General features: G+C 45.0%; 1 protein-coding gene across 1 annotated transcript in view; it reads right to left on the reverse strand.

Moving 5' to 3' along the window:
• Window positions 1–23,375, reverse strand: part of LOC138755848 (desmoglein-2-like) — a 70,993-nt gene that overhangs the window by 35,950 nt on the left and 11,668 nt on the right. The window contains exons 2-7 of the mRNA XM_069922570.1: window positions 22,692–22,794; window positions 16,690–16,901; window positions 15,269–15,400; window positions 9,905–10,060; window positions 6,802–6,946; window positions 266–417 (exon numbers count right to left, since the gene is read on the reverse strand). Coding sequence (XP_069778671.1) covers window positions 266–417; window positions 6,802–6,946; window positions 9,905–10,060; window positions 15,269–15,400; window positions 16,690–16,901; window positions 22,692–22,794 — 900 coding nt within the window. The remainder of the gene's footprint in view (window positions 1–265; window positions 418–6,801; window positions 6,947–9,904; window positions 10,061–15,268; window positions 15,401–16,689; window positions 16,902–22,691; window positions 22,795–23,375) is intronic.

Below are 23,375 nucleotides of genomic sequence, written 5' to 3' on the forward strand. Positions count from 1 at the left end.
TTTGAAGCAAGATGGAGGAAACCGGAGTCCCCCTGGAGGAAACCCGTGCAGACACGGAGAAAACGTATGAATTCCTTAAAAACAGCGCGGGATTCGAACCCGGGTCGCTGGCGCTGTAACAGCGTTGCGATGCCTGTGCTGTCGCAAATGATGCGTGACCTGCTGAGTTTCTCCAACACATTTGTGAACTGCAACCTTTGCTGAGATTCTCGTTTAACTGGAGCTGGTTTAAACATACATTAGGAAGCAAATAATTGGTGCAAACCTCTCTGTCCAAGTTACTTGTCATTGTTTTAATTTCTCCATTGGATTCTGCAACAAACATCTGCTTGCCTCCCTGAGACAGAATTCTGTAGGCGATTTTAGCATTTTTTCCCAAATCCTTATCTGTGGCATTTAATTTCATCACCAAAGTACCTGGAACAAAGCACAATGAAAATGTCACTGCCTCGGGCAAAATCTTATGCTGGGCCACACTGAGAATATTGTGTGCAATGCAAAGTTCAGATTTACTGTCAGAGCACATACATGACATCACATACAACACTGCAATTCATTTTCCTGTGGGCCCAGCAGAATTTTGAATTACTGTACTCAAGAAGAAAGAAATCTAAACAAACGTGGTGATATGTAATTACACCACTAGGCCACCAGGGGTCATCCCGGTGACCTTGTCTATAAAGTCTTCCAGGATGGTCTTGCAGAGAGACAAGACCTCTTAGTGTACATATTAGTTTATTAAAGCGGTCTTATACTCGCACTGCTGGTGTGGTTATTGTCAGTACAATTTAATAAACTAATATGATAGCTACTAGGATGGAAGCTGCTTCTGTTCCAACGCGGATTCCCGACCACCTGGAGACTCTTCCTGAGGAATGGAATTCGGGGATGACCAGCACACACGTGCATCTGAGGACAGAGACGGCGAGGGACCGCTGTACTGGAATCATGGTGGAATGCGTGGACGACCACAGAAGTACGATAGGGCAAGTAAGACAGCGTGGGATTCGAACCCAAGTTCCTGGTGCTGTACCAGCATGGTGCTCAGCACTGTGCCACTCAATCTTTTAAATTTATTATTTCTTTCCGCACATTAATTTAGTGTTTACTACTGAAGGTTTGACTTTACAAAGAACCTGTTTGGCTGCAGCAGGCAAGAATTCTGTGCATTGTACTTAGGTGTATGACAATAAACTCCCTATTATTACTTTGGGCCTGATGTCACATGGTTATATGCAGTTTCCTGCAGGCCGTCAACATTTCAGATGGGGTTCTACAACAGATTGGCAGGCGTCCTTCCTGAGATAGCCAGATGGTGGGAGATCAGCAGACCTGCACAGTGCACCAGAGTGGGTCAGCACCACCATGAAGGAGGAGGAGAGGACACTACAGGAGCAGAGACCCAGCAGTGGGCCAGCTGAATGCCTTACATCTGGTTCCCACAAGTCGGAGACTGTCAAAGGGAGGGATGGTTGGGGCCGAGGAAGGAGTCTCGAACATCTGGTTCTCAGGGCCACCGCTGGACTGGACAGGACATGCGGCTATGCAGGTCACGGGGGTGCAAGAGGCGGCAGAATCAATGGAGTTGGTGGGATCCATGGATACTTGATGTCTCTGAGGTATTCTTGTTTATTTCTCCTTCTTGTCTTGATAGAGATGTTGGGCTAGTGGCATCTTGTTGTGTGCTTTTCCAAGGCAGACGGAGGGAAACACTTTTTACATACATAACAATGAAGGAATCTTGAACCTTGCAATAATTCAACCAAACTGAGGTTTGAACTTCAGCATTAGTCTTGCATGGGATGGCTAGACTTTCACCCCCCAGGCCAACTGTGGCCTGTTGCCCATTTTTCAATGGCCCAGGGCAAATGTTAAAAATAAAATGGAATTTGACCCGTCAGAATATAGTATCCAAGATTACATTGCACTGTGTGTGCCATGCACTTTTCAACACTAGATGGCGCTGCCATTTTGAATAACCACTAGACCGACCGTTGCAATGTTTGTTACTCATTGATGAAAATGTTTATCTCAGTTTAAAAAAAACATTTCCCACAGTTGATTAAATATTGTGGAACCGAAAAGACAGAAAATAGCAAGAGAGTTCTGAAAATTTCAGACACAGTGGGAAAATAAATATTTTTTCACAGAAGTCAAGGGGAAGTGTGCTTGTTTGATTTAACCATATAACCATATAACCATATAACCACTTACAGCACAGAACAGGCCAGTTTGGCCCTACTAGTCCATGCCGTAGAAAATCCCCACCCTCCTAGTCCCACTGACCAGCACCCGGTCCATACCCCTCTAGTCCCCTCCTCTCCATGTAACGATCCAGTCTTTCCTTAAATGTAACCAATGATCCCGCCTCGACCACGTCTGCCGGAAGCTCATTCCACATCCCCACCACCCTCTGCATAAAGAAATTTCCCCTCATGTTCCCCTTATAATTTTCTCCCTTCAATCTTAAACCATGTCCTCTAGTTTGAATCACCCCCCTTCTTAATTGAAAAAGCCTATCCACATTTACTCTGTCTGTCCCTTTTAAAATCTTAAACACCTCTATCAAGTCCCCTCTCAATCTTCTACGCTCCAGAGAAAAAAGCCCCAGTCTGCACAACCTTTCCCTGTAACTCAGACCCTGAAATCCTGTCAACATTCTCGTGAACCTTCTCTGCACTCTCTCTATTTTGTTTATATCTTTCCTATAATTTGGTGACCAAAACTGTACACAGTACTCCAAATATGGCCTCACCAATGCCTTTTAAAAAAAACAGGAATTAATTTATTAATTCCTGATTTCTGAATAAGTTAAGAAGAAATCTTTCTAACTCTAACCCCAACCCCCTATCTAGAGATTTACACATTGCATCATAATCATTCAAGTGGACACTTTGGCCATGAGTTTTGGAGGAATGTTGGAGGCGGCCTTAAGTAAAACATTAAAGTTTGTAGACACCGTGGTTGAAGTAAAAACACAACGCTGGAGCAACTCAGCAGGTCAAACAGCTTCCCTTATACAGTGAATGTAAAGATACGTAACTGATGTTTCAGGCTTGAACCCTTCAGAAAAATGTTGGCAAGTGCCCGAATAAAAAAGGGAGGAGTACGGTCACAAAAGGGGAGAAGGGAGGGAGGGCACAGCAGGGATCAAGGAGAGGAGGTTAGGTGAATAAAGAGGGAAGGGGGAAGGGAGAGCTGGAAAGGGGAAGGGAAGGGGAAGAGGAGAGCAGATTAGCAGAAACCGTAAAAGTTGATGTTAATGCCATCTGGCTGGAGAATTGCCCAGATGGAAAATCAGGCGGTGTTCCTCCAATTTGCAGATGGTCTTGGTAGGGCCATGGACAGATGTGAGCATGTAAGTGGGAGATGATCTTGTCCTTTTCTTGATCTTTTCTCCTGTTCTTATTTTGCACCTAGATTTTTATTTAGAAGAGTTTTATGGTATTAATTTAAATTAAATTAAAGAGCAGTGGATAAAGAAATACCGACTGCAATATGTCCGCACATCAATAAACTACTGTAATGTCACCAGTACATAGGAAGTAGGGACAGGAGTAGGCCAAAAATGGCCCATCGAGCCTGCTCCGCCATTCAATACGATCATGGCTGATCTAATTTATGACCTAACTCCACCTACCTGCCTTCTCCCCATATCCCCTAATTCCTCTATCATGTAAAAATTTATCTAATCGAATTTTAAATATGTTTAATGAGGCAGCCTCAACCACTTCCCTGGTTAGAGAATTCCAAACATTCACTACTCTCTGGGAAAAACTATTTTTCCTCATCTCTGTCCTAAATCTACTCCCCCGAATCTTGAGACTGTGTCCTCTCGTTTTAGTTTCCCCGGCCAGCTCAAAAAACCTTCCTACATCTATCCGATCCATACCCTTCATAATCCTATATGTTTCTATAAGATCTCCTCTCATTCTTCTGAACTCGAGCGAATACAATCCTAGACTATTTAATCTTTCATCACAAGTCAACCCCTTCATTCCAGGGATCAACCTAGTAAACCTCCTCTGGACCGTCTCCAAAGCCAGTATACACTTCGTCAAATATGGAGACCAGAACTGGACACAGTACTCCAGGTGCAGTCTCACCAGTACCTTATACAGTTGCAACATGACCTCCCTACTCCTGAATTCAATTCCTCTCGCGATGAAGGCCAACATTCCATTTGCCTTCTTAATAACCTGCTGCACCTGCAACCTAACTTTTTGCAATTCATGCACAAGCCCTCCCAAGTCCCTCTACACAACAGCATGCTGTAGTTTTTCACCCTTTAAATAATATTCAGCTCTTTTATTTTACTTACCAAAGTGGATAACCTCACACTTACTAACATTGTACTCCATCTGCCAGACCTTTGCCCACTCATTCAGCTTAACTCTATCCCTCTACAGACTCTCCACATCCTCATTACAATTTGCTCTTCCACTCAATTTGGTGTCATCCGCAAACTTGGCTACACCACATTTTGTCCCCTCCTCCAAGTCATCAATGTAAATGATGAACAGTTGTGGGCCTAACACCGACCCCTGTGGCACCCCACTTACCACTCTCTGCCCACCTGAAAAACTCCCATTTATCCCAACTCTCTGCCTCCTGTCAGACAACCAATTTTCAATCCAGGCCAATAGACTTCCCCGGACTCCACTTTCCTGTAACTTACTGAGAAGTCTCTTGTGCGGCACCTTATCAAACACTTTCTGGAAATCCAAATATACAACATCAACCTGTTCCCCTCTATCCACCACACCCATTATATCCTCAAAGAATCCTAACAAGTTTGTCAAACAAGATCCTCTCTTTCTAAAACCATGCTGCGTCTGCCTGATTGAACCCTTACGTTCCAAAAGTTTCACTATTTCATCTTTAATGACAGCTTCAAGCATTTTTCCAATTACAGACGTCAAGCTAATTGGCTGATAATTTCCAGTCTTCTGCCTACATCCCTTCTTAAAAAGTGGCGTGACATTTGCTGTCTTCCAGTCTGCCGGGACCTGCCCAGAATCCAAGGAATTTTGGTCTATGACCACCAATGCATCAACTATAACTTCTGTCGTTTCCTTCAGAACCCTTGGATGCATATCATCAGGACCAGGTGATTTGTCTGGCTTTAGTCCCATTAGTTTCTCCATCACGACTTCCTTTGTAACAACTATTTTATCAAGGCCCTCCCCAACATTCGCATCCTTAACTCCGCACTTGGGCATGCTGGACGTGTCTTCAACCGTGAAGACTTACACAAAATATTTGTTTAATGCCTCGGCCATTTCCTCATGTTTTGCTACCAGTTTTCCTTTCTCATCCTCCAAGGGTCCTATGTTAACTGTGGCCACCCTCTTCCATTTTATATATTAATAAAATTTTTTGCTTTCTGTTTCTATATTTTGTGCCAATTTACTTTCATTATCCTTTTTCCCATTTCTTATTACCCGCTTTGTAACCCCTTGTGGTCTCTTAAAGTTTTCCCAATCTTCCAGTTTCCCACTGCTCTTTGCAGCTTTGTACACCTGCGCCTTCAATTTTATATTCTCCTTTATTAACCACGGTTGATTTTTCCCTCCCTTGCTGCCCTTTTTCCTGACCGAAATATATTTTTGTTGAGTAAAACTCTTCAGTAGTGTTGTACAGTTATTTTGATAGAAAACGAATTTTCAATGCAACAGGAGTTTTCTGGTCTCAAAGCATTGTTTTTCTTCTAACCAGGCTGAACACCTAGTCCCATTGACCCACACCCAGCCCATAACCCTCCACACCTCTCTAGTCCATATACCTATCCAACTTTTCTTGAAATATTAAAATAGATCCTGTTTCTACCACTTTGGCTGGAAACTCATTCCACACTCCCACCACCCTCTGAGTGAAGAAATCCCTCTCCTCCATGTTTCCCCTAAACTTTCCCCCCTTCAATGTCCATCCATGTCCTCTTGTTTGAATCTCCCCCACTCTCAGTGGAAAAAGCCTGTCCACATGGTTTCTTTCTGTCCCCCTCATAATTTGAAATACCTTTATCAAATCACCCTTCAATCTTCTATGCTCCAGGGAATGAAGTCCCAGCCTATTCAACTTTTCCCTGTAACTCAAACCCTGAAACCCAGGTAACATTCTTGTAAATCATCTCTGCACTCTCTCTATACTGTTTATATCCTTCCTATAATTTGGCGACCAAAACTGAACACAATATTCCAAATTTGGCCTCACCAGTTGCAGTCAATTCCTGGGCTGGTTTGCCTGATATAAATTGCAGTACAACTGGTTGAAAACTGCAGGGCTTAATAGTGTTTAACCTGTGACTCCTTATATTTTTCTGGATGTGGCGCACAATCAAAAAGGTTTGGCCACCCCTGGTCCAGGAGCCTCTGTAGCGGGTTGAGCGATCGCACGGTTAGACGGACCAATCGCCGCCCCAGTCATCCGACTCAAAATGGCGCGGGTCACCCTTCACTCCCAAGGAGAAGCTTGCGGTCAATGACTCATGTTGCCCAGGGGACATCACCACTTCCGGGTGTCGCACCGCCAGTCAGGGAGTGACACCGTGCCGGGCTGACGTCACTTCTGGAAGCCGGCTCACACGTCACCGGAGGTGGGTGTTTCCCTGAGTGCCACGCGAGGAATTCAAACAATAGAGTTAGTTACTGGTTCACCCTCACACCGTGCAGATGTCTCCCGATTCCATAGCAGACGCTACATCTCTGGATTTTAACCATTGCCTCTGCACAACATATGCCAGCACTCCGTGGATAACGGAGGTCATTTGCTTTTATTGTGTAAATGCATAATGATTCTCACCGAATGAAGATAATTCTTCGATACTTCCTTTAAACATGGAACTCGAGAATATCGGAGGATTATCGTTGATGTCAATAACATTTATCACAAGGTTAAGTGGACTCTCGACAAGATTGCCAAAGGAATCCAAAGCTTTCCCAGTCAACTGGAACAGAAGAATAAAAAAAATCTTTAAGCATCATTGCAATTAATGCATTTTTATATTGCCCAAGGATTCTAAAGTTCAAAGTTCAGATTTATTGTCGGAGTACATACATGCACACAACCCTCAGTTCTTTTCCCAGGAGAATTTATACTTATTGGGAGTAAAATAAACTCTACTCAAGAAAAGAGAGAGAATGTAATAGAGAGATGGAAATAAAGAAGTGCAAAAAAACGGACTGTGTAATACAGAAAAAAAAAATCCATTAAATAATGTGTAATGAAATGAGTCCCTGTTGTTGATGGTAGAGGGGTAACAACTCTTCCTGAACCTGGTGGGATGAGCCTTGTGGCACCTGCACCTTTTTCCTGATCTCGGTTGGGTATTACTGTAGTGTTGCCAGTGGGACCTTGCTGTGAGCAAACTGCCTGCTGTGAACAGTGGGAATTCAGGAATTCAGCTAGGTCATTGAGGACCCCTTCCACCCTGCACGCAGCATCTTTCAGCTGCTCCCATTGGGGAAGAGACACAGGAGATCAGAGCCAGCACCACCAGGCTGAGGAACAGCTTCTTCCCACTTCACAGTGAGATGCTGAACGACCAAAGGAACTGCTCACACTGACCCTCCAAGACTCTCAAATTCATGGAACATACAGCACTATGTCTGTAACAGGCCCTATCGGCCCTCAAGCCTGTGCCGCCCAATTAACCTACACCCCCTGTACGTTTTGAAGTGTGGGAGGAAACCGGAACCCCAGGGAAAAACCCACACAGACACGGGGAGAGTGTACAAGCTCCTTACAGACAGCGCTGGAGCCGAACCCCGGACTTGACCGCTGGCGCTGTAACAGCGTGGCTACGCCAACTGTGCCGCCCTTAGCACCAAAGGATTCCTGGTCTTTTCCAGAAGTGGCCACATTATCATGATACCACTACCTCCCTCCCTCTCCATTCAGAGAGCTCCCCTCCCCCCCCCCACCATCACTTCCCAGCCATTTTCTCTTCTGCACTCCCACCCATATCCACCCATGACCGCTTGCTAGTGGGCCGGCGCTCCTCCCTCTGCCCCCTCACCCCTACATTTTATTCAGGCACCTACCTACTATTTGCTCATCCCTTGACGAAGGGCTCAGGCCTAAAATGTTGATTATGTATCTTTTCCATAAAGAACACTGCATGACCTGTTGAGTTTCCCCCAGCACTGTGGTGTATTAAACTACAATCACAGCATCCACAGACCATAGAACTATCAAACAGATACATAATTCCCTGAAAGTGGTGTCACAGGGTTGTAAAGAAAGCTTTTGGCATATTAGCCTTCATAAATCAAAGTATTAAGTACAGGGTTGGGATGTAATGGTAAGTTGTATAAGGCATTGGTGAGGCCAAATTTGGAGGATTATGTGCAGTTTTGGTCACCTAACTACAGGAAAGATATCAATAAGATAGAAAGAGAGTAAAGAAGATTACTGGGAACTGAGTTACAGGGAAAGGTGAAACAGGTTAGGACTTTATTCCCTGGAATGTAGAAGAATGAGGGGAGATTTGATAGAGGGATTTAAAATTATAAGGGGGACAGACAGAGTAAATGTAGACAGGCTTTTTCCACTGAGGGCAGGTGAGATACAAACCAGAGGACATGGGTTAAGGGTGAAAGGGTAAAAGTTTGGGGGAAACATGAGGGAGAACTTCACACAAAGAGTGAGAGATTTGTGGAAAGAGCTGACAGCTGAAGTAATGAATAGAGGCTCAATTTTAACATTAAAGAGGAATTTGGACCAGTATTGCCTGCAAATGAATGAATGCCTTTTCCACTCCCACCAGCAGAGATTGGTAGAGTTATAGCAAGAGTCTTTTTTTTACTTTATTGTTTGTTCTTTTTTCCTTCTCTGTATTGCACCGTTATTTATATTTGTTTGCATGTATACATTGTGCACAGCTTTTATTTACACTACCTATAAGTGATAATTCTGCCGGGCCTGCAGAGAGAGAAAAAAAACCGCAGGGTTGTATGTTACGTCATGAATTCACTGTGACAATTAATCTGAAATCTGACCTCTCTACTCCGGAACTCAATCCCCCGACTAATGAAGCCCAGCATCCCACAGGCCTTCTTAACCATCCTGCCAAGCTGTGCGGCCACCTTGAGGGATGTTGCAACACATTGGACATGGTTTTTTCCAGATCAGCTGCAATGAAATGGAGAAAACATTCCCACTGCAATACCCAGTCATACCACTTGAAAGCAGTAGTGATTACAGAACCAAGAAAGCCTCGGTGAGAGCCTCTTTCACTGCCCCACCCTCTGTAATCCCAGCTGCTCTCGAGCGCTACGACGTGTGCGAACCCAGGATAGAGCATTAGAGCACAGTACAGGCCCTTCAGCCCACAATGAACCTACGGAGAGAAACACCAAAGTCTGCAGTTCCTGGTGATGGGGAAAAGCTTATTCCTTGAAGTAGGGCTCAGGCCCGAAACATCGGTAAGGTATCTATAAACGCTGCACGGCCATCTTTCCTCCAGTATTTCTGGGGGTTTTACTTTGTATATACTGTAAACCCTCACAGCAATCTAATCCTTCCCAACCTCACACCCAGAACCTTCTCGTTTTCTTGCATCCATGTGCCTTGTCTTAAGAATCTTTTGAATGTCCCTGTTGTACCAGCCTCCACCACCACCCCCAGCAATGCATTCCAGCCACCCACCACTCTCTGTGTTTAAAAAAATCTTACCACTGACATGTCTCCTAAACTTTTCTCCCCTCACTGTAAACCGATGTCCTTTGGTGTTTGCTACTCTCACCCTGGGGGGGGGGGAGGGGGGAACTGATTCCCCCCTACCTATGCCTTTCATAATCTTGTCGATCTCCGCAGACTTTCTTGTTTAATAACCTCCTCCGGCCAATGTGCGAAAATAATTTCTCTCTTTAGATCAAGTGTGGGTTAAGAGATTAACACTTACCACAAACTGGGGGTTGGTTTCTCGATCTACTTCCCCAGTGATGCTCAAATCGCCTGTAACTGGATCGATCACAAACATTTTGACTGGGGGTTGATCTGCCCCTGGGCCACTGAGGACATAAGTTATTTTCTTCTTTAATTCAAAGTCGGAGGTGATCTGAAGGATCAACACACAAGGGGAAATTCATTGCAGTTAAGGCGTAATTGATCATGGCAGAATAAACCTATAATTCCCATTGTTTTAAATCCAATTCTGTCAGCTCCATCATCTACATTCCCCTCCACAGCCCCTCGCAAATACAAGTGTGTAGTGACCCCTCTCTACCCCCTCTCCCCACACCAGTGTGTAGTGACCCCTCTCTACCCCCTCACCCACACCAGTGACCCCTCTCATCCCCTTCCCACACCAGTGACCCCCTCCCCCACAGCAGTGTTGTTGTGACCCCTCTCCCCATTGCAGCATATGTTGAGAAATTCTACTCTCTGCATTCCAAGGACAACTGTTCCAATTACTTGCAACCCCTCACCTGACGTATAGAAAGACAGACTGCCAGACACACAAGTTTGGAACTGTCAAGGGTAGAGAACGCACACATCAGGAAAGCACACTGAAGCAGCAATCAAGGGAGTGTACCAACACCTCAGCTTTCTGAGAAGACCGAGGAAGTTTGGCATGTCTGCCCTGACCCCTCAACAACTTCTACAGGCGCATCATCAAGAGCAGACTTGCTGGATGCATCACAGTGTGGGACGGGAGCTGCTCTGCTCACGGTCGGGAGAAGTTGAGGACGGTAACGGAACATCACGCAAACCTCCCTGCATGGACTCCATCCTCATCTCCCTCTGCCTAGGAAAGGCAGCTGAACCATCGCAACATGGACACACTCTCTTCTCCCTCCTTCCATCAGAGAGGAAGCTTAATTGCACACCAACAGGCTCAAAGACAGTTTCTTTCCTGCCGCCATCAGGCTCTTGAATGAACCCCACCACAGAGCTCTCATGATGCCCTCGCTATGTACAGCAAAACCGCTGTTATCCAGAATTCAAGCAACCGGCCCAAAATAAATCATGGAAAATAAATAGGTAAAAAATACGGAAGTTCAAAATTGGCGTGCCTTGCTGTTAGTTTCCAATCACTCAACTCATGATCTCAAGCAACCGGAAAGTTCATTTATCCGGCATCTACCAATCCCCGTAGGTTCTGGATACCAGAGGTTTACGGAAATAATCAATCTTTTTTGCTACAAAGCTTAACTCTGCAAATGCACTCTTGCTTTCCTTCTCTGCTCTGCTTTATGTATGCTAGAGCTAACATGCTTGACTGCTCTCAGAAGAACCCTTCTCACTGTACCTGGTATAATATGACAATAACTTTGAACTTGAAATGGGAGGGGATTGGATCATTAATAAATAATAATTAGGCCAGACTTTGTTTTCATTAAAAATAATAAAATATTGTACATGCAAGGCGAGTGAATATTGCTGGAAGCATTGTGGGATTGAGAACCTGGGAGAGACACATCTCAGGCCTGGTTCCATATCTAACCTTTGAGTTATGGACATAAAACACAGAACATGCTCATCGGCCCAACTAACCATGCCAACCTAGTAGGTGGCCATCGGCCCAACTCACCATGCCAACCCAGTTGGTGTTCATGCCTGCATTTAGTTCATATTCTTTTAATCTCATCTTTATCAATACATCTACAACTTTATAGAACCATAGAACACTACACCTCAGAAACAGGCTTCCTTGGTCCTTCTAGTCTGTGCCAAACCATCTTTTTTGCCTAGTCCCACTTACCTGTACCCAGTCTATAGACCCCCATACCTCTTCCACCCATGTACTGGTCCAAATTCTTCTTAAATGTTGAAACTGAGGCCGCATTCACCACCTCAGCTCGAACTCGTACCCCACTCCTACCACTCTTTGTGTGAAGAAGTTCTCCCTCAAGTTCCCCCAAACTTTTACCCTTTCACCCTTAACCCATGTCCTCTGGTTTGTATCTCACCTCCCCTCAGTGGAAAAATCCTATCTACATTTACTCTGTCCCCCTCATAATTTTAAATATCTCCATCAAATCTCCCCTCATTCTTCTATGCTCCAGAAAATAAAATCCCAACTTGTTTCACCTTTCCCTGTAACTCAGTTCCTGAAGTCCAGCCAACATCCTAGTAAATCTTCTCTGCCCTCTGTCAATCTTATTGATATCTTTCCTGTAGTTAGATGACCAAAACTGCACACAATACTTCAAATTTGGCCTCACCAATGTCTTGTACAACTTTACCATAACATCCCAATTCCTATAATTAATACTTTCATTTATGAATACCTATATGCCAAAAGCTCTCTTGACAACACTGTCCATCTGTGACGTCACTTTAAGGGAATTTGTGTATCTGTATTCCCAGATCTCCCTGTTCTACTGCATTCCTCAGTGCCCGACCATTTACCGTGTATGTCCTTTCTTGGTTTGTCCTTCCAAAATGCAACACCTCACACTTGTCTGCATTAAACTCCATCTGCCATTTTTCAAGCTCATCCAGATCCCTCCACAGCTTTGAAAACCTTCTTTGCTGCCCACAACGCCTCCAATCTTAGTGTCATCTGCAAACTTACTGATCCAATTTACCACATTATCATCCAGATCATTGATTGAGACGACAAACAATAATGGTCCCAGCACCGAGCTCTGAGGCACCCCACTAGTCACAGGCCTCCAGTCTGAGAAACAATTATCCACCTGGATAAGTCTCTGGCTTCTCCCGTCCAACCATTGTCTAATCCAGTTCACTACTTCACCATGAATACCTAGCGTCTGAACCTTCCTGACTAACCTTCCTTGCGGGACCTTGCCAAAGGCCTTACTAAAGTCTGTGTAGACAACATTAAAAGCCTTTCCTTTGTCAACTTTCCTGGTAACCTCCTCAAAAGTCTCTAATAAGATTAAACACAACCTATCTTGCACAAAGTCATGTTAACTCTACCTAATCAGTCCCCGGCTATCAGATGATTGTATATCCGATCTCTGAGAATACCTTCCAATAACTTACCTACTACTGACATCAGCCTCACCAGCCTATCTACTTTGTTTAACTGTGCCCAAAATATATTGATCTTGATGGCTGGTAATTTGAGGATCGGTGCAAACAATTTTCTCGTAATTCAGTCCATCCCTCTTCATGTTACAGAAAGCCTTGTCCACTCCCTTCCCCATCCTCCAGTCCCTCCTCTCTTGTCCCTACACCCTCACTCCCCAACCTACACTCCCTCTTTTCTTCCTCACTCCTCTCTGACAGTTGGCCTCTCCCCATCTCTCTGCTACCCTCACTACAATCCCATCTCTCCTGAATCTCTTTCCATCTCCAACTCTCTCCTATCAGGAGGTCTAGTCCAGTGAAAGTCTTGGGGGGCGGGGGGGGGGGGGGTACCAGATCTGAATACGGTGGGAGCACCTCGGTTGCAAAGTCTGAGGGATTCTACCTCCACACATCAGGGCGATAGCCTGGTCTTGCCAGCAGGCCCCATGATGGCATGTTCAATTAAACCATGTCCCTCAACAACCTCATCATTAGTATCTCGTCCAGGTGTATCTCAGTGTGGTACGGGAGCTGCTCGGCCCAAGAGTAGAGGAAGCCACAGAAGGTGGTGGACACATCACACAAACTTCCCTCCCCTCCAAGGACTGCATCTACATCTCCCGCTGCCCAAGAAAGGGAGCCGACACACTGGACTCCCATCAACTCCCATCAACCCTGGACACACTCCTCCCAACTGCTCAGTCACCCCCATGGCTGCTGATCAGTGTGTCTGACTATCTCGCCCTCTGGTCGTTAAATATCTTTCCCACCAGCCTTGCCCTAATATCAAGACCAGCCATTTTCAACGGAGGCATACACACCGCCACCCCAGGATCCACAGCATGTTTATAAGGGGGGGAATGCTCATGGATTGAAATCCTTAATAAGAAGATCTGTATATGGGGGTGGGGGTTAGGAGAGATGCATGGAAGAAACCAACTAAACTTTACTGGTTCAAAGGGAAGAGGGCCCATAAACTTTGAGCAGAGAATATTCTCAGCTAACTCTCTTCATCAGTTGTGCATAACCACTTGGCTTTTATTTTCCAAGTCTCTAATCTCTACCACCATGTTTTAGTACTGTTCCCACTTTAGCCGATGCCTCCATCTTCTCTCCCCCTGCTCTCTTTCTCTCTCTCCTCCTTTCTGTCTTTGTGTGGCACCCTGCCTCCTCTCCCCACCAACCCCCCCCCCCCCCCCCCCAGCTCTGTCTGTCCATCATCCTTCACCCATCTAGGTCCTGGACTCTCCCGATGAGCCCACCCCCTCCTCTCCTCCTCCTAACACACCGGCCATCTTCCCTCTCCACCAACTGCCTGGATGAAGGGATGGAGACCGTTCTGTTTCTCCCACTGATGCTGCTCGACCCAGAGAGTGCATGTTTGCTCCAGGTACTGGGATGTGTAAGCTCACTGGTGCCCACTGTGTAGTTGGAGTCATGGCCACAGAACTGAGCTTTGGTGTCAGTCTGCACATGGGCAAATGAAAAATGGAGGCCATGATCCAAGTTCATTTAAGTTTATTGCCACGTTCACCAAGGCGCAGTGGAGAAGTTTGTTTAGTGTACTATCCAGTAAGTCAACCCATGCACACGTTTTGCAAGTAAAATGCAGTTCAGAGCACAGAGTAACAAAGAGGGATCAGAAAGGAGCAAGGGAAACTTTATTTTATTCTAGCGAGGTTTGTTCAGGAGTCTGAAAACAGCGGAAAAGAAATTGTCCTTGAATCTGGAGGCACTCATGAATCTTCCAACCATCAGGAGGCAGGTGGAGAGAGAGTAGCCGGGGTGGGATGAGTCTTTTAACATGGTGGGTGCTTTTCCAAGGTTGTGGGAAGTATCAACTTGAGTCGATGGAGGGGAGGGGGGTGTGCATGAGGGTCTCAGCTACATTGGCAACCCTCTGCAGTTTCAGGTGGTCTTGGGCGCAGCAGTTTTCCTGTCCCATGCTGTGACAGTGTTGCCAGGAGAGTTCTGCCAACCCAGGTTCAATCTTGACCTACTAACCCCCTATTTCATTGAAATGTAGGAGGAAACCGGATCACCCATAGGAAACCCACGCAGACATGGGGAGAGTGTACAAACTGCTTCCAGACAGTGGCAGATTCGCTGATACTGCAATAGCATCACATTAACGTGTCTGTACATTCTCTCACAACCATGTGGGTTTCCTCCTGATGCTCTGGTTTCCTCCCAAGATCGGCAAGCAAGAGTTAGTGGGTTGATTCAAGGTAAGTGAGTGAACTCAAGATGAAAGGGCAGTTTCCCTGCTTCATCTATGACTTACACGACCAATGGGCTTATTCAACGGAGGTTTATGTTCCACCACAGCCACCGGTGGAATGATCCACTCCCTCTTCTGTCGCCTTGACCGGCTCATTTTCGCGAAATGGATGGTGGGACATTCTTCTTTGAAGACCTGCAAAAGGAAAATGCGAGACATCACGGCGAAGGGCACGAACGTGCTGGAGATACTCAGCAAGGTCTGCAAGAAGCAAAGAGTAACTAACGTTTCAGGCCTACATCTAATGAGCTGACCTCCACAACCACCAGTGCAGCAAATTCTAGAGATACCCCACTCTCCGGCAAAAGAAATCCCTCCGCATCTCTGTTTAATAATCCTGAAGTTGTGCCCTCTTGTCCATGGGAAACAACTTTTCCACATCTACTCCCCTCCCTTCACTTTGTACATGTGTCCTCTAGTATTTGCTATTCCTTCCCTGGGAAATGGGTGCTGGCTGTCCACCCTATCTGCCCCTCTCATAATCTTGTTGACCTTGATCAAGTCTCCTCTCATCCTTCTTCGCTCCAAAGAGAAAAGTCCCAGCTCTGCCTCATACAACTTATTTTCCAGACCTCATGGTAAACCTCCTTTCCACTCTCTCTCCATAGCTTCCACATCCTTTGTTTTTTGAAGACTTTATTTAAAATTTGATAACATGAATACAAGAATTACATTTAAAGAAAAATAGAAAAAAAAATTTAAAAAGGTATGATTACAATATTACATCAGAAAACTACACCAAATAAAGCCCCCCCCCCGTTAATTGTAACACAATATTAATAGTCTAACTTAAAATTAGTCCAACCCTCCCCCCCAAAATAAAGAGTGAAGAATTAATAACATTGACAACATTATATATGGAAAAAAAACCCACTTACAAAAAGATAAAACTCAACCTAAAAAAAAATTCTAACTACAAAAAAAAATTGCCAATACTAAAATATCACACTTAAACATATATTTAAATCAAACTTAAATGCATATAATTAGCAAACAGAGTCCACTTTAACTTATAAAAAGACATCTTATCCTGAATTGAAAAAGATATCCTTTCCATCGTCAAACAAAATTTCATTTCCAAATACCACTTATCCTTAAGTGTAGTCTCACCAGAAATTTGGAGAGTTGCAACATGTCCTCTTGAACTCAATCCCCCCATTAATGAAGCCCAATATCTTAGGCCTTCTTAACCTTGAGGGATGTATGGATTTGGACCACAAGGTTCCTCTTCATCCACACTCTTAAGTAATGGACCATTAATCCTGGTTTGACCTTCCAAAATGCATCACCTCACACTTATCTGGATTGAACTCCATCTGCCACTTTTCCACCCAACTCTCCATACTGAATACTGATTGAAGACTGAAGATGTACAGAATGTTATGACAAATCACAAGTAAACCTGATTGAGGGGTATTTCTTACCTCCTTTGGTTCCACCAGTGAAGGCACTAAATAAATAGGAAGTTTCCATTTCTTGTGTGTCACCAGATCCTTTGCCAAAACTTTGAAGTGATACATGGAGTTGATGGCTTGGCTATGAGTTGCGTAGACCTTGCCATTGGAATGGATACCAAAATTGTTATCACTGGTGCTCAACTTTATGTGTTTCCCCAAATTGCAATCATTAAATTTCACTGGAATTAAAAAGGAAACAAGCCTACATCAGTGCATGGGTTGATATGGCTGGATAGCCCACCAAACAAAGTTTCCCCCCCCTCCAATGTATCTCATGATAGTAAACCAACCAATTCCATACCAATAAAAGATATACGTTCTCTAGACTGAGCACAGTGGATTCCTGGGACGACGACGCACCAGAAAGTTAAAAGACAGGTCAAACATCAAAGTTGTGGTTGAGGTAAAAACGCGACGCTGGGGAAACTCAGCAGGTCAATCAGCGTCCTTTATGTAGCAAAGATAAAGATACAGAACCGACGTTTCAGGCTTGAGCCCTGCATCAAAGGATGACTAAATGTGGTCAGGTATCTGTACAGAATTGTGGGTTTGGGGATGGGGAGGGGCAGGGGTCCAAAGACAGGAGATAATGGGCAGACAAGGGAGGGAGGGCACGTCACCAGCAAACATGGTGGGGGGGGGGGAAAGAGGGGGTTGGTTCTGTGGATTGGGGAGGACAGTGGAGAGCTGGAGGAAAGACAACGGAGGGGAAGGGAAGGGATGGAGATCAGAGAGTAGGCAGCAGAAACTGGGACAGGTGCATAGATAGGAAAGGTTTAGAGGGATATGGGCCAGCTGCAGGCAAATGGGACTAGCTCGGTCAGCATGAAAGTTGGGCTGAAGGGTCTGTTTCCCTGCTTTAGAACTCTGTACCTCTAAAAGTCACAGCATACAGAACATTACAGCAAAGCCCCTTCAGCCCATGATGTTGTGCTGACCTATATAAACCTACTCAACAATCTAATCCTTCCCTCCCTCACACCCATAACTCTCTATTTTTCTTAATTCCATGTGCCTGTCTCAGTACTAGATTGTATGAGCCTCCATCACCGCTCCCAACAATACATTCCAGGCACCCACTACAGGCAACATTCTGGTTACTTCCCTAATGTGCAACCAACACAAAGAACACTTTTCCAAGCAGTTCCCATACTCTAAATGTTCAGCGACACAGAAGGGGGCCCTTCAGCCTATTGGGTCTGTGCTAGCATGGAGCAGAGTCATTCCATCAGTACCATTCTATACCTTGTATTCATGTACCCATCGACTTGACTTTAAATATTTCTTTTAATTTCTAAAAGTTAGATGTACAGTGCAGTAACAGGCCACAGAACCAGTCAATCTCTGCCTTAAATTTAAATGCTGAAGTTAGACATACAGCACGGTAACAGGCCCGCCTGGCCCATGAGCCCAATTAAACTCCAAACTCAGTTCGTTTAGAACGGTGAGAGGAAACTGGAGCCCCCGGAGGAAACCCACAGAGGCACAGGACGATGGTATAAAACTTTGCACAGATAACCTCTGGGGTTTGCTACTCCTGCCCTGGGGAAAAAGGTGGTGGCTCTCTGTAATGATAAGGTGTATTGTATGTACTGACCAGTACAGACACGAGCTGGCCCACCCTCCTGATGACATCCTCTCCTAGACTCCTCCTTGGACTCCTCCCCTGTGACCCAGACCATAAAGGCCGAGTCACCTCTTCCTTCCCTGGCTTGGACCTGGGCCTGCAAGTCTTGTGTGTAATAAAGCCTATCGTTCCCCTCAGTCTTTGTCTCTGTGATTATTGGGCCAACTGGTGGTGCCCAACACTGTCTACCTTCTGTGATGGGCCTGCTAGATTCCCATTGGAAAGTCACTCTTATAAATTTTATTTCATTTAGGTGCACAGCACGGTAACAGGCCCTTCAGGACCCCATGCCATCAAATTAGCCATCAACCCCCATATGTCTTTGAAGGAGAACCTGGAGGAAACCCACATAGACACAGGGAGAATGTAGAAACTCCTTACGGACAGCGCCAGATTCAAACCCATGCGCTGACGCTGTGATAGGGTTGCGCTAGCCGCTGCACTGACCATTCAGCCCACATTGAGGATTTAAATGTGATTTGTTCCTTACGTTAGTGTTGATGCAAAAATTAAACGCTTTCTCTGCCAAGATTAATCTTGTTACCATTCTCAGCAAAGATGGTATCCCTGTGATTCTCAGGCCGGCCACTGCTGGGTCAGCATACATGGTGTTAAACAAGGTGTAGGTCAACCAGTTTACCTATCTCGGCTGCACCATTTCATCAGATGCAAGGATCGACAACGAGATAGACAACAGACTCGCCAAGGCAAATAGCGCCTTTGGAAGACTACACAAAAGAGTCTGGAAAAACAACCAACTGAAAAACCTCACAAAGATAAGCGTATACAGAGCCGTTGTCATACCCACACTCCTGTTCGGCTCCGAATCATGGGTCCTCTACCGGCATCACCTACGGCTCCTAGAACGCTTCCACCAGCGTTGTCTCTGCTCCATCCTCAACATCCATTGGAGCGCTTTCATCCCTAACGTCGAAGTACTCGAGATGGCAGAGGTCGACAGCATCGAGTCCACGCTGCTGAAGATCCAGCTGCGCTGGGTGGGACACGTCTCCAGAATGGAGGACCATCGCCTTCCCAAGATCGTGTTATATGGCGAGCTCTCCACTGGCCACCATGACAGAGGTGCACCAAAGAAAAGGTACAAGGACTGCCTAAAGAAATCTCTTGGTGCCTGCCACATTGACCACCGCCAGTGGGCTGATATCGCCTCAAACCGTGCATCTTGGTGCCTCACAGTTTGGCGGGCAGCAACCTCCTTTGAAGAAGACCGCAGAGCCCACCTCACTGACAAAAGGCAAAGGAGGAAAAACCCAACACCCAACCCCAACCAACCAATTTTCCCCTGCAACCGCTGCAACCGTGTCTGCCTGTCCCGCATCGGACTTGTCAGCCACAAACGAGCCTGCAGCTGACGTGGACATTTACCCCCTCTATAAATCTTCGTCCGCGAAGCCAAGCCAAAGAAGAAGAGTTCCTCCAATATATTGGATCCAACATTCTGCAATTTCTCCCACCTTTAGCAACTCTGTTTATCCATCCTGGGGCCTCCATGTGGATGCAATCACGAAGAAGGCTCACCAGCGGCTATACTTCATTAGAATCTGGAGGAGATTTGGTATGTCACTAAAGATTCTTGCAAATTTCTTCAGGGGCACTGTTTGGTATGGAGGTGCCAATGCACAGGAGAGGAAAAGGCTACAGAGGGTTGCGAATGCAGCCAGTGCCATCACGGGCACCAGTTTTCACTCAAATAAGGCGATCTACAAGAGGTGACGTCCCAAGAAAGCACCCTCTATCCTCAAGGAACCTCACCACCAAGGCTTTTTCCACTGAGGTTAGATGAGACGAGAACTAGAGGACATGGGTTAAGGGTGAGAGGGGAGAAGTTTAAAGGGAACATTAGGGGGACCTTCTTTACGCAGAGAGTGGTGGGAGTGTGGAACGAGCTGCCAGCTAAATTCGTGAATGCAGGTCCATGCATCCTTGCCAATCATGGGGTCCGACGCAAAGTAAAACTGCTCCTTGGACCTGATAGATATCCCATCATCCCCTGCATGTTCACTTATCTATCTAAGCACCTCCCAAACACCTCTATTACATCTGCTTCCTCCACGACTCTTGGCAGTCCACTCCAGGCACCCACCACTGTATAAAAGAAGTTCCCCACACATCTGCCTTAAACCTCCTCCCCCTCACTTTAAATGCATGTCCATGAGACCATAAGACATAGGAGCATAAGTAGGTGATTCAACCCATTGAGTCTGCCCTGCCATTCAATCATGAGCTGATCCATTTTCCCTCTCAGGCCCATAACTTTGATGCCCTGGCAAATCAAGAACCTATCAATCTGCTTTAAATTCTGTACGCCAGTGGTTCTCAACCTTCCCTTCCCACTCACATCCCACTTTAAGTAATTCCTATGCCATCGGTGCTCTGTGATTGTTTAAGGTGGGATGTGGGTGGGAAGGGAAGGTTGAGAATCACTGCTCTAGACTTAATTGTTACTGAAATATTTTGCTTGAGAAATATTGTCATTGACCCATTTCCTTTGGAGTTCTGAAACCGTGCACATAACGAGTCAATTAAGTACGATTAAAACAGTGGTTTTCAAACTTTTTCTTTCCAACCACCCATTACTTCAAGCAATCTCTAACTAATCACAGAGCACCAATGGCATAGAGAATACTTAAAGTGGCATGTGAGTGGAAAGAAAAAAGGTTGAGAACCTCTGCCATACACCTAATGACTTGGCCTCCCCAACCACCTGTGGCAACAAATTCTACAGATTCACCAAACTCTGGCTGAAGAAGTTCCTTCGCGTCTCTGTTCTAAGTGGACGCCCTTCAATCCTAAAGTTGTGCCCCCTTGTCCTAGGCTCTCCCACCATAGGAAACAAGCTTCCTCTAATTTGTGAAACTTCAATTCTGGGGATCAGTTTCCGACTGTCCACCCGCTCATGATTTTATGCGCCTCCATCAACCTCCGAAGCTCCAGAGAAAAATGCAGGTGGGATCCTGTACCACACCAATCCCTCTGGTTAGCATGGACTAGGTGGACAGAAAGGCCTGTTTACATGCTGGCTGACTGCCAGCTCGTGATCCTGGAACTCACGTAGCTGAAACCTCTCACTGAGTTCTCTCTTGTAAAATCACTGCTGCGCTCTCTGAGGGGGATTTCTCCTGGGAAAAGGAACGGGAAGCATTGTTGATGGCATAAGAGAGAGGAAATTCAGGCAAAGAATGCTCGCATGGAAGAGAAGAGCTGAAGAGTCTGTTCACGCTGTAAACACCATGAATTATTATACTTTTTAAAAATTGCTATTAACACAAATCCTATATACAAATAGCAGATCACAAATTAATATAAATGTAATCTAAAAAATAATTCTGGATAGAGATCAAGTAACTTGCATTATTACAACCTTTTGGTCAAGACACAGAATAATTCTGTCTAACGATGATATGATCCAAGAAGACCATAATTAAACCCATATATAACCAGTTATCCAAAAAAAAGTAAATAAAAAAACCTAAAGCTAAAGCTAATCAACCCCCTCCCTCTAATCAGGGTTATCTTGTACAAAAAGATGTGGGGATATGGATCGAATAGCGACCTTCAGACACTAGGCCGAGAATTTCTGAAGCATTCAGCCATGATAATAATCGATGAATAGTCCCCACATCTTGTCAAATTGAAACGTTCCATCTAAAATGTTGTATCTAATTTTCTCTAAATTTAAATATGACATTACATCACGTGTAAGAGTAGGTGAAGAGTCCTCTTTCCATTTCATTAAAATTGCTCGTCTAGCTATCAACAGGATAAAAACTAAAACTTCCTCCCTGGGATGCAGACAGAGGTATATCTGGTTTGCAAGAAAAAAAAAACCAAACAAATTAAAGGGCATGGTTCTAGTTTAATCTTAAAAATCATTGATACAAAGTCTGGAAAATATTTTCCCCAAATTTTCCTAAAATGGGGCCCTCTCAAGACATGTGGATCAAAAAATTTACACTTGTTATATAGTGGATCAATATCTGCCTAAAAACGAGATAATTTAAGTTTGGACATAGGAGTTCTATGTACCACCTTAAATTGTAATAGGCAATGCCTTGTACAAAATGAGGAATCGTTAATCAAGCTAAGATTCATCTGAGAATGTCATGTTCAAATCTCACTCCCATTCGTCCTTAATCCCAGCCATTAAAGGCTCATCTTCAATCCAATAAATCATTATAAATAGAAGATATTAATTCACCATGAACGAACTGTAAATTAAAAAATTACATCAAGAATATTTGAATTTGTGATTCAAGGAAAATCATGTAGTTTGGACTGAAAAGAATGCCTAATGTAATTGCCTCAAAAAAATCTGAATTACCTTTCAACAGAACGTCCCCTTTCGAGATCTGTTGGGGAACCAGAGCCTCAAGCTTGTGTTGTGAAAAAGCTTTCTTGCAGCTCTGTCTGGATGGAGCACACACCTTCAACGGAAAAAAATATTTTTAATAAACAACTCAATCCCAAAGTTCAAATATTCCATAAATAGTTATGCAATATCTTTTGCCTACAGCACCTCCCTTGACCTCCCCCCCCCCCACCCCACCCCTCCACCAACAGCCTTTCGACTGCCCAGGAACCAAGAAGGCTGCAGATTAGCCATCACAGGCTCCAACCTCCCATCCACCGAATACATCTACTTTAAGTGCACAGGAAGGCAGCCAACATCATAAAGGACCCCACCACCCTGGTCACAACCTCTTCTCACTGCTCCCATCAGGCAGAAGGGACGGAGGCCTTAAAGACCAGCACCTCGAAGTTCAAGAGCAGTTTCTTTCCTTCAGTTATCAGGATTCTGAACCTCCCCTTATTAGGGTGGCATGGTTAGTCCAGCAGTTAGCACAAGGCTATTACAGCGCCAGTGACTCGGGTTCGAATCTGGCGCTGTCTGTAAGGAGTTTGTACGTTCTCCCCATGTCTGCGTGGGTTTCCTCCAGGCGGTCCAGATTCCTCCCACCCCTCAAAATATACGAGGGGGTTGTAGGTTAATTGGGTGGCATGGGTT

This window comes from Narcine bancroftii, chromosome 2 (assembly GCF_036971445.1).
Source record: "Narcine bancroftii isolate sNarBan1 chromosome 2, sNarBan1.hap1, whole genome shotgun sequence".
NCBI classification, from domain to species: domain Eukaryota; kingdom Metazoa; phylum Chordata; class Chondrichthyes; order Torpediniformes; family Narcinidae; genus Narcine; species Narcine bancroftii.